Source organism: Pterocles gutturalis, unplaced genomic scaffold (assembly GCF_000699245.1).
Source record: "Pterocles gutturalis isolate BGI_N339 unplaced genomic scaffold, ASM69924v1 Scaffold46970, whole genome shotgun sequence".
Lineage (NCBI taxonomy): Eukaryota > Metazoa > Chordata > Aves > Pterocliformes > Pteroclidae > Pterocles > Pterocles gutturalis.
In genome coordinates, this window is record NW_010145003.1 from 3,240 (window position 1) to 18,558 (window position 15,319).

Sequence of the window (15,319 nt, forward strand, 5' to 3'; positions counted from 1 at the left end):
AACCACAAGAAAAATATCACTGACAACACTACCTCTGTGCAGAGACAAATCTAGAAAAAAAACCAACAAAAAGGTAGCAATGATTAATAGTTGATTAGTAGTTCAATTCCAAATACTTCATTGTGAGATACTGTTAGATTTTCTTCTCTTCTCAAAAAAGAAAAAGTAAGGAATGTACAAACTTAAGTCAACTACGGATTGTTTCTCATATACCAGGACAACAGTAATCATCAAATGATCTAAAATACTGGTCAACCCTTTAATATTATTAATAATTGCTCTGCAATACATCTTTTAACCAATGTATTATTGTTATTATATTTAAAGAAAAACAAGACAACATCCTCCATGTGAGCTCAGCACAGCTCCACGCACATCAGTGGAATGCTCATACAAGCTAAGGAATTGGACCACAAATTAGCATGTCATTTGAGGAAGAAGGTGGAGGCCACCTTTTTAAGACTAGGAACATTCGTTGTGTCTATTCACACAACGCAGACAACTCATTCATTTTTTTTTTTCCCTGAAAAAGTGCCCTTTGTTTTTAAAATTACCAGATTAGTTCAAACTCTAAAACATGTAAACTCCTCCCCGTACCTACTCTACATGAAAACGTAGATGTAGTTGAGTGCTACAGGAAACATTGCACAAAAAAAGGATACAACAAGAAAGGATACACTCTGCATGACAGTATTACTGCAGTATTTACGCAGGAATGTTTCTAAAGAAGAACAGCAGAATGTGTTTTAATTTTACTTGATTCTCAGTATTGCATACACATAACTTTATGCCACCTATCTAAAGCAAACATGCCTCTTTGATACAATGCAGTTTTGATCCCTTATGAGATTTATGAGGGCTGATGAATCCACCAACACTAAACCCCATATTCAAAAGTAAATACATTTTTTAGTAACTTGAAATATTTGGACAACACCAGATTTTTCTGTCTCATTAATTCTCCTTCAAGTCTTTGCCATTTTACAGACTCACTTTTTCCCATCAGACCCAAAACCCAATCATGTTTCCATTCAATGCAGGCTTTCAACTTGTTCCCTATGAAGAAGCTGGAGACCTCTCAACATCAGTTTCTTCTACATAACCTCTCTCCCAAAAAGCTGTATTTTACCTAAGAAAAAATTATCACCCCACATACTGACTGAAATGTTTGCCAGTCCATCAAGAAAAATACATTTCAGCCAACAAGGAGTTACATAGTATTTTTATGAACCGTATGTATTATTTTCTCTACAAAGGATGGAACCTTGGTAGAGAAAGTACTAAAAAATAAAATTATTTGCAATAACATCCATGAATTGAACGCAGCTTCTTCCTGTTTAAAAATAATCAGACGTTTAACTTGCATCAATTTAGTTGTTTAAAAAAAACCAAAACCAATAACAACATTGAGACACAGGGTACAGATCAAATTTGAAGTCCCTCAAATATTTCCATAAACTTGTTTATATGCTCATTTATGTTTCAAATGAGATTCTGACACTGCTCTTCCTTACAGACTCAGATTTCTATCCCAGAATTTTGCATCATAAATCAGCATCCATCAAAATATTCCAGCAGGAACACAAAAACAGTCATGCAAGAATAGCATTCAGTTTCATCATTAGTTGGCAAGTTAAGTAAATATTTTTAATTAAACCTAATGGATCCCTAGGAATCTGTATTAGTCTGTGGCACATTCTGTGATCTTTACATATAAAGGTCAACTTAAGGAAGAAGTTCTGCCCATGACACATAAAACCAATGACACCAAGGTAACTCATGTAAGACTTTCAGGTGCACAAGTAAGTCTTGCATAAGGATGTGTTTGCTCACTCTAAAAAAAGTGTCTGAGTTGACCATCAACATGATGAATAACCATTATTTTCTTTATGTAATTCAAGTATTATTTAGCATGTTCAGTGAAGTCAGTATTAATGTACAAAATTAGTTGGAAAGACATGGAATTCCTAACAGGATAAAAGTGTTCCTACTTCATTTATAAGGCTTTCCAATAGCTAAAAAATTTCAGGTTTCTTTTTTGCATTTAAAGAAACCTTTGTAATTTTTTTATTAGACACTGGATAAAATAATATAAATACAAGTTTTTCTTCTAACAAAAATGAAGAAGAAAAAAAGACTGAAACATTTCCATAAACCCTTATTCCTAATATAACACTTTAGCCAAGGCTGATCTGTCTCTTTTCAATGACCCATACAGAAGAATGCCTGTAAAAAAACAAGCGATCCTTCATTCGATAAAATAAAATACAGATTTTTTTTTTTCAAACCACAAATCAAATAGCTCAAAACAGTAACTGGTAAGACCAAATAGCATCTCAGAAAAGAGGGAAACAAGTTCAAATATAATCTGATGAAAAAATCCTTAGACAACTGACAGACCAAGAAACCTACAGTTGAAGTAACTGTTATAAATGCTGTATAAACTGTATTAATATTGCCCTCTCAATAGCCATACTGAGGGGTCTACAAGCAATTTTTTAAAAATCAAAACCAACTGTTCACATCCTTTATTTCAAACTTCAGGGTTTTTTTGCAAAGTAACAATGATCAAAACATCCAGATTAAAAAACACATCATGGATTAAGCAGAATCTTTCAGAAGCATTCAGCTTTGAGTTCATGTGGTTTTAGGTGGAAGCATAACCAGAGTGATGCCCAACTGTAAGCTGTAATTAAGTTAAATGCCCTTTAAATTTGAGTTAACTGATTTATCAGAGGGCATAGATTGAGAGAGAAATGGTTCTAATTCTTGCAACAGTTACTTCACATGTTAATTTGAGGCAGTTCTCCACTCAAATGTTTTAAGGCCATGAAACCAATCACAGTTAAACTAGAACCGATTTTGCTTGAGTTACTGTCATATAAAGCAAATACTTAGAGTAAGCAGTAGGTAAGTAAAGCTATATGATAGGAAATAAAGTTAGATAGTGATGAAAGTTACCTTCCCATCAAGTTTAGACACTAATGCCAAAAATCAGGACCTATGCATTCCACAACAAAATAAGCCTTGAGGAATGCAACATTAAGTAGCACTTTCTGACACAATATCGTTTCCTAAATCAGCCAAGTTTAAAAGATACTGCAAGAGCACTCAGATCTCATTTTCTAAAGTTAGCAAAGCCAAAGGTCCTTTAGAGAGTTAGCAGAAGTGAGTTTATTGCTGGAAACAGTTCTTCAGACTCAACTTTACAGTGACAGGGAGAGAAGGGAAGGAGAAAAGAGGCAACTCTTTCCAAAGCTAAAACCCCAGAAGATTACTAAAAGCTAAGTGGTCTGATTCGACAGAATTATTCTCCTTAGTTCTTCAGATTAAGGATTAGAAAAACTGACAACTACCTTAGGATATCAAGATTAGGGAAATGGCAGTCCCTTAGTTTCTAAACAGAGGAAGAAACAACATTTTAATCTTACACCAACTATATAACTTGCATTTTGGTCTTCTGATATTAGATGCACATTTAAGAAAAGAAAGTTGTATGAAACATTTCCCCTCCACCATCACTACTCCTAAATAAACCATTAAAAGGTAATAAATAAACACCAACAAAACCCCAACACAGCAAATAAACAAAAAACCCCAGCCTATTTCTTTATTTTTATTTTCAGGCAGAGAATACATACCTTGTGCAGTGTTCTACTTTTTTCTTTTCCCTTCATTGGCATCCTGCTTTGGTCTAGCTGAACGAGCAAATTGCTAAAATTCTGTTAAGGACTACAAGTGTCAATGATAAACAGAAGCCAATCAAGTAGCAAAAAAGTATTATTTCAGCAGAAGCTAGTTTAAAAAGTAGCCTTTATCTGTGAATCAATTCCACTACAGTATTAAATATCATAACAATAGTGTCTATTAGTCAGATTAGGACCTCACTGATCTGCAGTAAAAAAAATTTAAGAGAGCCTGTCCAAGAGTTTACAATACTAAATAAACAAGGAGGACTAACTGGGAATGGGTTAGGTGCAAACAGAATAACCGCAGCAGGATAAATGCTTGATATTTACAATCATCCATCCCAGCTTGTTAATTCCATAACTGTGATGTCTCAAGTAGGTATTTGGGAGGAAAAAAAGCTAAAAGGAACAGAGGTTGAGGTGAACAGGAGTACAAAGAAAAGGAAATAAACTAGGAAATATTTAAGTGAAAAATAAATAAGGACTTGTAGGCAAAAAACCAGGCAACACAATCAAAAGTGTAGAAATCCCAGCATGTTACACAGGACCAAAAAGTAACTTACAGTTCCATCTGGAGAAACAGTCTAAATAGAGACCACTGATTTTGACAGGCACATTTCTATGTGTTCTTAGTTCTGTAAACATAGGCTTAACCAAGTCAAAAAGACTACTTAATTTAAACACAATGATCCTACAAGCTAAATCATCTTTTGTATCGTGTCTGCAGGATCAAAGCGCTAAGACCAGAGAAGAAATTTTATTGTCCTAAAGCCCATTTACTTTCCTATTTCAGAAGAGGTGCCTCTATATATTTTTTGGTTATCATAAAATTAGCAATAATACACTATGTCATGTTGCCTTGTTTTCTTAAGGTATTTCCTCTTTCCATAGATTTCTAACAAGAACACTATGACAGCGAAACTAGAGATTGACAGACAGATTACAAAGAATATAACAAACATTTGAAGAAAAAGATACAACCACCATGGGTTTTTCAAATAAGACATATCCATTTGCTTCTTTTAAAGCTTTAGCAGCTGCTTTTTCATTAGGAAGTCCAATGAAAGCCTGTCCCTTCATACGGCCTTCTTTCATCAAACGTATATCAAACCTAGAGGCAAAAATTGAGAATTGGGAATTCCTCATGTTTAACCACACTTTCATACTTCACACTAGAAATATAATTCTCATGCTTCAAGTTGGAGAAATAGCAGAAACAGGAGCAGAACCTTCAAGCAGGGATTATGGAGACCATTTTGCCTGGGGGAACCATTTAGTAAAAACTGACATTAAACTGCAGGATGGCAAATTGGTGTGGAACTGTAGTAAATATGACATATGCAAAATGATCAAATACACACAATCCTCTACACTCTTCATTCTGTAACACTCAGCCAATAAACAGCAAATTTGGTAACAAAAACATAGGGGCAAAACAGTAGGGTCTTCAGGCACTGTTCAATAAAATAATTCTGTACTTGTGATAAATGAAGACTTTCAGATGAAATGCATTTCTTCTTCATGCAGAAGATAAAGAAAAAAGTAAAGATGACTAGTTTTTAAATACCAATTTTCACCAGTATTATAGAAGTTAACAAAAACGCTTAATTTTAACCAAGTACCAAATTAACTTACATATTTCGTTCCACTTCTGACTGGAAGTCAATGTATCTTCCAAAAATGAACTTGAGATCCTGAAATTAAAGGGTAGGTATAAGAGGAAAGCTGATAAAAAGTCCTTTTGATAAATATTTAATTCGCTTGTTTAAATACCTTTTCTTGAACTTGTTTAGCTAAATTCTTCACATATATCCTGCAATTTGGATCACCTGGCTCATAGTTTTTGAAAACAGAAAATTTCTCCATTTCTTGAAGAAGACAGAAAAACAGACAATGTTTTAGCTGATTTAGTTACTTGGTATTTTTGCTTAGTATAAAATAACTAAATTTAATATATGATCATTTAATAATGGAAATACTTATTTAAACTATTTGTTGCAACAAATCAAAGAGCTATTATTAGATAATTTATTCTTACAGTTATACCTTCTCTAGAAAGTCTGTTTTTTTCTAGATCCCTTCTAGAAATAAATTCTGATGGTATTTCATCATCTTCCTCTTCAGTTTCCATCTTATCATTTGAGCTAGGAGCTGGGAAAATCCTTCCAAAGCCTGTATTATTGATTTCTTCTGTGGTTGCATAAAGGTCTGAAATTTCAACACATTATGTAAGTGGTTTGTATGTTTATTCACAAGGGGATCAATAGCAAGCAAAAAAGTATACTCCTTTCAGTAACATTTTAATATAGTCGACTTTGTAAAGCAATTTGAACATATCCTTAAACATGTCTTAATCCCTGGCTTGACAAACACACCTGCTCTATATGGTCCTCTATAAAATCAACTGTACTACAAATAAAAGCCCTGGCTCACGTCAGTTAAGGTAAAACTAGCCTTGATGTTCAAGCCTGTATCAATTTCAATGGTTTAGCTAATTTTCATTCAAAGAAACTGTATATCACTTATAGTTCCAAGAAACACAGACTGACCATAACCCTGTAAGACACCATCACACCTCACTGCTACTGTTGCCCAGCATTTTTATAGTAAATAGTCAGTGCATAACAGTGAAGGAGTTGGCAATCACTCAAATGTTGGTCTCTTAAAAGCTGGAAAAGGAAAATCTGAAATTAGTCTGACATAATTATACTATATAATACTACGAATGTATTTGCAACACATTTGCTAAAAACACCTTAACACTTAAAAGACAGGGCAATTCATTGTAAACCAACAGATCACACAGAGTTCCGTGCTTTAACATGGGAAAAACAGCAAATGCAGACAAGATGGAGGTAGGTGTTCTTAAACAAATCCTGATGTATATTACTAACAAAAGCTCCAACACAAAAGAAAAGAATTCCCTGGGCTAAATTTCAGTAGCCTTCTACACACTGAAACCACAATACTATTAAATACATTTGAAATATAAACTCCATTACCATTTTTTTCTTCTTTTTCTGAGTTTATCTGAAGAACAGTTGGGATGTCACTAGTAATATGGAACTCAATTTTTTTATGACCAACATGCTGTGGCTGCTCAAAGACATCTGAAGGTGACAGCGCAGGGTGCAAATTACTGTTTAAAACAACAACATGTTAAAGATTCAGCCACTGATCAATGCGTAGCCGAATATAAGATTTCTTCCAGATAGATTTTATGCTACTGTTTACAACAAATTCTGAGTTCTCCGTTTCATAAATTTCAGCCAATACAGTTCAAGTTGATTAAAACACTGCAAATACAGTAGGTATGGCTAGAAGTACATATCACATTACAGTATAGACAGGCACTTACAAAAACTTTACCAGTAACTTAAATATGAAAAATAAGTGGCCTTGCTGCTGCTCTCACAGTGTATAACAGATTTTCAAAAAATATAGCAAATCACTTGGAAGAAGATGAAAGCTATTAGTAAAAATGCATTCACAATTGATCATCACTACATAGAAATATTTCACTGGTGTCTACTGTGCCATAGTACTGCAGTTTCAAAAACCAAAGTTATTTTAAACCAAATCAGTTTTTATACTTTCAGCATAACCCTTTTATTTAATTTTAATTTTAAGAAGTATCCCAAACAATAAATCCAGACTGTTTTTGTCAGGGCTGTGATATGAAATTGTTTTTGTTTTTTACAAAAAGGGGATTTTTATTAGTTTGATAGTTAGGGAAACATAGAGCTTGAACCAGGCACACTTTACGGATTAAGGTTGCAGAACAGACTTCAGTTCAAATTACACAAAAATTTGGACCTTTAAAGCAATAAAACCAAGCATAAGGATAACAGAAGAGCTACTCCACTACTAAATTTACGTATCAGTGAAGAATGCTTGTTTTAAAATAGCAATACTAAAGGAAACGTGATACAGAGAATATAATGTAGTAAAAGGAATAATCTTCTGAACAAGTGCAAAAACCACTGAAATAATACAGACCTGTGAGGAGTACACATTGGAACATTCAGTAAGTCTTTAATTCTTCGCTTTTTTCTAACACCACGCCTCTTTGTGTTTATTGGTCTTTTAGGCTGAAGGGTTGCTAACTCCATCAACTTGGTCATTCTGTTTTAAACAAAATTTTAGAAAGAACCAAAGTGGTTTACAGCTTATTTGAAAATACTCATTTTGAAAACGCTTTCCTATTCCTTAAAGCCCTTGAAATACAACTTTTCAGAATACGGTTATAAATCTAGCTACCTTAAGACCAAAACTACATTAATAAACTTTAACACATAGCTAAGTGATATACACAGAGCACTTGGGGCATCATTGAACCATCAATGATGCCCCTTCCTTCCCCAAGCACGCATCTAACGACACTGAAGCTGCAGAAATGCTAAGAAGCCTCAAGCTGAACCTTTTTTCGTAATATTATTTCCACTCAACAGGACCACCTTCTTTCAAATACATGTATTTTTCTGAATATAGCATAGGGACTTTCTGAGTTACTTTGCAGTTTAAACAGCAAATAAAGAAACTTGCTTCTTCATTTGGTATTAAAGATTTAAAAAAACAGCTATGATGTAATTCAGTCCCAAAACAGCAAGAAAATCCTCAGCACACACAACCTCCCGTTATTATTACTCCTACCAATACACACTGATGTACAAAAACCATTTTGGAAGTCAGAGTGCACATATGATTCAGGCTGATTAATTTACTCATTAAAGATTTGGAAAAATTAAGACTCCAGAAAACAAACAAATTACTCCTTCCTTATATCTGCACACTCTTCATTCTGAGTTTTTATTTTGTTGGGTTTTTGGTTTTCTGGACATAGCAACAAATGATAATTTGCATACCATTTGACCATTTTCCTTCTCTTACTGTGATTCAAAACAGCTCTGTCCTTATATTTTTAAGTGACTCTGAAGCTTCTTTAAGCATCTGGAAAGATTATCTACATACTGCAAATGTTAACAGATTCCACCATTTGCTGACCTAGAAGCTAGAAGAGTAAAAACACCACTTCAAAAAAGCCCCAAAGCCTGAAAATGACTGTAACATGCACACCTCTCCTTTTCCTCATCATTATCACTTTCATATTCTGATTCGTCTCCACTAGACTGTTGCTCTTCTTCCTCTTCAGGCAAAGGAGGCTCTTCGGGAGGCAGAGGCGGGATTGGGGGAGGTGGTGCAGGCACTGGTATATACTCTTCACACTAATTATGGGGAAAAGTTAAAAAAAATTAACTAAACATTTTAAGAAAAAAAATTGCATATCCTGTTTTCCTTTATACAATAAAAACAATCAAAGCAATAAATTAGAAGGTGACAAGAAGCATTTTTTCCAAGTATGGAAGGGGATCTAGATGCTATTTTGCTAAACTACATTACTAATGAAAATCTTCCACAAGAAAAAAAAACCTGCTGCTTTCTGAAGCATAACAGTGAATGTTTTTATTCTATTAATGTGAGAAGCTAAAAAAAAAAATAGCAACAATGGTCCTGTGTTTTTACTTTGCACTCAGCTTTAAGAACTTTCCTGAGAATAATTTGGTCAAAACATATGGGAGGAGGCCTAAGCTCCCAAGCCATCTCAGATTATACACAGAACCTTCTACCACCTATCAAAGTCACATTTCTATCTCTGTAAGGAGTGAGGATTTCATGAAAGGAGTAAGTTTTTTCACTAAGACTGCAAAAAATTACATATAAGGAGTTCTCTATGTAAAAAATAATTTCCAGACCCACTTTCAACAATCTTACTACACTTAACAGCTACTTTTAGGTACCATCAGCTCCACAAAGGCATTGATGTCTTCCGGCATTAAAAATACTCTGTGGAATTTCAAGGATTGGATTCTCACCTTACTATTCTTTTTTGCACAACTGTTAAATTCACAGTGCATAACCTGGCCCAGTACCAGGCACCAAATAAAACTATTCCCAGAAAATCATTGTGATTTCACTTATTTGATAGGTTTATTTTATAGTTTTCTTTACCAGCTAGCTCCCCTGTTATTAGAAGCAGGTGTTCTGTTAGGGCAAACACAAGTGTAGTGGAGCACAACTTCACTATATCCAGTAACTGCAGCTGTCACTACTAATGCAAGTCCTCACCTACTCTATCTTCCAATGGCAGTCAGTTACACTACTCTATCGTGGCAACAGAGAACCGAGACCACAAAGCTGATATTTTTATTTCCCTTCAGAAACAGCACCTCCTAAGCCTGTACCGGTTTCCCTCAACCCCACCTCTTTCAAAAAACACCCTGGAGACAGAGCAAATTGCTTCTAAAAGTACTGCATAATCTCATTAACAATCTGAATCCAATCAGAACTCCAAAGAAACACAGGGATCACAGAACTTACATCTCTGTAAAGCAATGGTCTAATGGTGTTATTTATTTCCTGTATCTGTAACATGATGTTATAAGCCCCTTTTTTTATTTATACCCTACAGTTTGAAATATTCTAGTGCTACTGCCATACATGTATGTGTTCTAAGCATAGTTAAAAAGATTTCTTTAGAAGACTAACATGCACGTCTTAGGCAATGAAATGCGGCAGCATTTCCTATCCTCTGGAGATTTCTCCAACTTTTAGAAGTTTGAACTTAGATGTCCTACCACGCTGCTGACATTTTAAATTGTGAATCTGTTTTACATTACTTAAACATATATTAAAAATTTACCATGGGAGGGCGAGCAGTAATTGGTCCAAAAGGTGGAGGAAGATTCATTTTATTCATAAGATGAAGTACCTAAAATAATCCAGGACAAGAAAGATTTCCTTTAAATAAATCAATAAATAAATTAAAGTAGTTCCTTGCTAGGTATCATTGCTGATTTATACCTGCCAGAAGTTATCGGCTTAGTTTTAATGAAGACACAACTACACTGGTTATTAAGCAATGTGAAAGCCTACACTTGAGATCCAACACTAATAGCAAATACGAGCAACACCCTAAGGCGGCTAATCAAAAAGGGTAAAGTATCTTCTCAGAATGAAACTCCATGTACTCAAGTCACATCTAATTAGGAAGATCATATCCAGTTAAGTGTTCAGTGTCAATGAAGGAAGTTACTTCTGGTCAGTGAAATCTTATTGTCTCAACATAGTAAAAAATAAACATTGGTTAACACGATCATAGGAAAACTAGCTTAATATTTACTATGACAAAAATTACTTCTGTGGATACTTAAAAAAAGGAAAAAGGAGATGTTTTTATTTTTATACTTTCTTTTTTTGCCATTTTTTTACTTACCTGGACATAAAATTTGGGCACGCTTGCCAAGGCATTTGCTATATTTGCTAGAATTGTACTTGATGGTGGTGGATACAAATATTTGAGGCAAGAATTGATGGGAAAGGTGAGGCTGAGGAAAAAAGATTAAAACCAAGACATCTTAGCACCACTGCCACATAATGACTGGTAATAATGATTACTAGAGGTTTAACTATTCATTACATCTGAAGCATCACTGAAATAATATTGTTTCCCCTAGAACAGTTTTGGGCCACTTACATTATGTCTTTAACATTGGGGAGCAGTCCCCTAATGCATGACAGACTTACTGGGCTGGGGCACAATGAAAGTACCAACACATGCAGAAAGCCTAAAGCACACAGAAAAAATTAACATATCCAAAACCAAAAGCACAGCATAGCATGGTGTACAAACATCATAAACTCAATGCTCAAAGTGCAGGATTTATTAGTCCAAAAAATGCATATGGGGGGAAAAAAAGAACAAGAAACCTCTGGAAAAACAAAAATCAACAGTATTCTGCTGTTAACACTGGCACAACCTACCCACTCCTCAAAGTCTTCATGAGAAAGCAATGCAGAGTGCTAGAAGGCCATTACACAATCCACAACTTCATGGCTCAAAGCACCAGTCACTACTCAACTGCAAGGGTTCTAAACTTGAGGAACTAAAATTTCATCTTTAAGACAATTCCTACAGCATGTAGAACAGTAGCATACTATGAAATAAAACAAGAGAGAATGCAGTGTGCTGCATTCTCTGTCATTCTACAGTGCATAACACTTATTTCAAAATAAACTGTAACAGAATATAATTAAGACCAAAAAAATGCACTAACCCATGGTTGGGTGCAATTCCACTCTCTATATTAATACAGCTTGGTTCTTTCTTCTCTTCCTCTTTCACCAGTTCTTCTGAACTGAAAATTAATTTAGCATTAATTAACACAAGGCAAATTTTAAGTGCTCTACATAGTATATGAAATACATTTAATCTCATCTATTAAAAATATAAGAAATATATTAGTATAGTATTTTTAACATCTTTTATCAATGGCATTACTACAGCCATTATTAATTCTTAAGAAATAATACATGTGGATAATTATAGTAGCCTGACTTCTAACAAAAAATATTTATGCAGCTTTAAGTAAGTCTCCCTAAATTAAAACATTTCTGACATAAACCTACTCACAGGAAAAGAACTAAAACTATTTCATGTTACTCTCTGTTCAGAGACTGTATAAAATCAAAGGTATTAAATTACTGATTTGTTCATAGTCAGAGGCTGGAATAAATAACTTACAACCTCTATAGTTGATTCTAATTAAGCACTATCATATAGCTTCTACCATATTTCACAAGTACACTTGAAATCCTAACTATGGAACTTATATTTTTAATTAAATACTTGACAGACAACTGAAACCCAAACTATGACAGTTTTTGGTCACACTAGCATTAGGATTCACTGAGTTTCATAATTTTTATTTTTAAACATTACATATTCTTTAACTATTTGAAGAGAGATTTGGACAGTTTTATGTTTGTTCTGCTCACGCTTCAAGCTAGATACGTGCAAATCAGCTCCAGCTTAGAAGCCAGTGGCCGTAATTGTACAGTCTTATACAGGTACACTAGCAAGTGTCAATTTGGCCTGACTATTGATTAGATTAGAAAGAAACATCAGGAAAGCATGGCATGCACTGTTTAACAGCAAAAGAAAAATATAATCCCGACATAGAAAAAAAAAAAAAAAAAAAAGAAGAGTCTTTTTTCAATACAGGGAACCTGTGCAACACAGGGGTCAGCTTACGCAGACTGGAGTCTTGCTCTGTAAATGAGAACAAACAGGATCATCTGCTGACTAAAAATATGAATAACTATATGAATAAGGATGGGAATTATTTCGTGATGATACTGAATTAAACAACACCAATGGGAGGAATGCAGTCCCTTATCTATAGATCTGAACCTGCCTGTTAACACTTCTAAATGGTAACAATTTATCCTCTGACTTAACAGTACTACAAAAGTATCATGAATACGGAATTTCCTTTCCTTGATCACAAACACAGAAACTAAATTATTATGCACATACCTTTTACACGTCTCTGAGACAGAAGGCTGGGTGAGTACCTGCACACTATCTTGCTCCTTCGCGAATTCAACAACTAAGGTGTGACCTAAAAGTTTCAGCTGATGCAGCCTTGACAAAGCCTTCAAATAATTGTAATGGAGAAAAGAAATAAAAGGAAGAGGGAAAACATCAGAATTATTTTAAAGCAGAACTGTTTTTTCTTGGAGGGGGAAGGGTGAGTGAAAGCGGTTGTGTGGGGTTGGCCCCCAGCCAAGGGCAAACCCATGACAGTGTGTAAACTAGTCACAGGATGCAGTCCCAGCTGCTATAAGCTAAGGTTGTGCCAATAGATACAGATAGTTCTGCACCACTCCTGCTTTCAGCAGCCTCTTTCCTGCTAACAGGAAGGAAAAAGACAAGGCTGTGCAGCTAGAACCATTGCAGAGACTTAGGTCACCTGAACACACCAGCAAGACTGCAGCCTTAACAATGATACTTATTACACAGCGTAGTAAATCTCTGTGACTCCAAATAACCCACCTCTTGCTTAGGAACTACAAACATGCTGAAGTCCACTAGTAATAGCTGGGAATTTTAAAATCTAGATTCTTAACAGTGACACCAGGAAGCTCCAGCATTCTGCAAGTCTAGATCCTGATAGACTTCTAACAATTGACACAAAGCAACCTAAATTCACCACTGTTCACCTCACATAGTCTTTGTAACTTTTTTGAGTAGTACCTTAGAGCATGTCCTAAAAAAAATAAAAGCAACTTCAAAAAAAAAAAAAAGGGCCTAAGAGGGAAACTCAGGACAAGGTTTTTACCAAACTTATATTTAAAAAGCATTATTAGTATTAGCATTTTGGTATCCAAGTCCCCCATTAACATGGTTGTTTTCTTTTCCTTATCAAAGTTGGACATTGAAGGCAGTCTTGAATTGCATATATTACTATGTCTGAATTTTATGGCAAATACGTTATTATGCAGGAGACAAGTAAATCATGCTTTGTTTATAGTTCATTAAATGCACACACACCCTAGACAGGGCCCTGATCAGCCTCAACTCAGGTAAGTTTGCCATGCTCTAAGGAACAGGTTGGATCAGACGACTTCCAAAAGCCTCTTCCAACCCACCCTTCTTATGAGCCTACAAAAGTGTTAATTTTTTCACATCCTTCAAGCACCACCTGAAACAGAACTCTAATATTATATTACTCTGCATGTTTTCCCCAACACTGAGTACTAGATGATATACAAAACATTTTAGAGCACAACTAGAAATTCAGAAAAGTGCTTTGCTAAAACATTCAATAACAAACTCAATACAAACCTTCACAGCTGCATTTTCACTGGGAAAGGTAGCAAAAGCAGTATGTTTCTAGAAAACAAACAAACAATTGTCATACTGAAATCAAATCAAAAAGAAATTGCATGTAAAACATACACCCACGGGTAATTTGTAAGTTCAAGTTTACATATTTGAAAGCTTCCAGACAGTAGCCATCTAACTCCCATGTGGGGCAAAGATGAAGGACTAGATAACATTTTCCTTAAGAACTTAGGACAAGCACCTCCTGAAGTCAAAAATTAAGATGGGAACTCAGCAGTTTGAGGAATGTAGAAAAACACCATTGTTTTTCTAGTGAGCAAAAGTCTTCCTAAACTGCAAGTATTGATAAAGCAGCTTAAACCTCTTTTCAGAAAAGGAAATTTATTTCAGCACCTTTCAGCTGAACATTTTAATCAAATCAACGCCTAGAAGTAATGCTTTTCCTGCTAGAAAAGTCATTATTATTGTTGTGCTCTGAAAGCGTGGATAGCTTCTAATTAACATTTCCCCTTACTTTTTAAGTTTAAAAAAAACCTTAAGCTTTCCAACTTGGCTCAAATCTCCCAGAACACACAGTTCATCTTAAACTTTGTTTTAACAAACTTTATTACTTCATTTTGTCACTACATGATTCGGTATTAAAAACCCAAAACATTAATACTGTTATAAAAGCAGCTATCAGGAAAATCTTAACATGCTACAACAGGCAGCACGACCCTGACACGAGATGCGGACACCGTTTATCGGCAGCTCTGCAGGAAATACAAGGCTCTTTCCAAACAGCCTTCGGCACCAGACAGACACTCCTATGCTTCTGTAATTTGGAGACAGAAAAAACTAAAGATTTCAAGAGACTGAGCTGCGAAACCGCATCCCAACACTCACCCACAGCCCCTCTGCACTGCTTCTCCACGGCCTCCTTCCTAACCACAGGCGAGGCCCA

At 35.0% G+C, this 15,319-nt stretch overlaps 1 protein-coding gene across 1 annotated transcript; it reads right to left on the reverse strand.

The window, feature by feature from the left end:
* Positions 1 to 600: 600 nt before the first annotated feature.
* RNPC3 (RNA-binding region (RNP1, RRM) containing 3) lies at positions 601 to 14,424 on the reverse strand (the record flags this gene model as incomplete). The annotated part of the gene is made up of 14 exons (XM_010085253.1): positions 601 to 721; positions 3,642 to 3,714; positions 4,668 to 4,800; positions 5,325 to 5,383; positions 5,463 to 5,557; positions 5,736 to 5,897; positions 6,692 to 6,828; positions 7,689 to 7,814; positions 8,766 to 8,914; positions 10,390 to 10,458; positions 10,963 to 11,074; positions 11,804 to 11,884; positions 13,066 to 13,184; positions 14,377 to 14,424. Coding segments are annotated over 13 exons (1,350 nt in total), but the record flags the coding sequence as incomplete, so codon positions are not given.
* Positions 14,425 to 15,319: the final 895 nt, after the last annotated feature.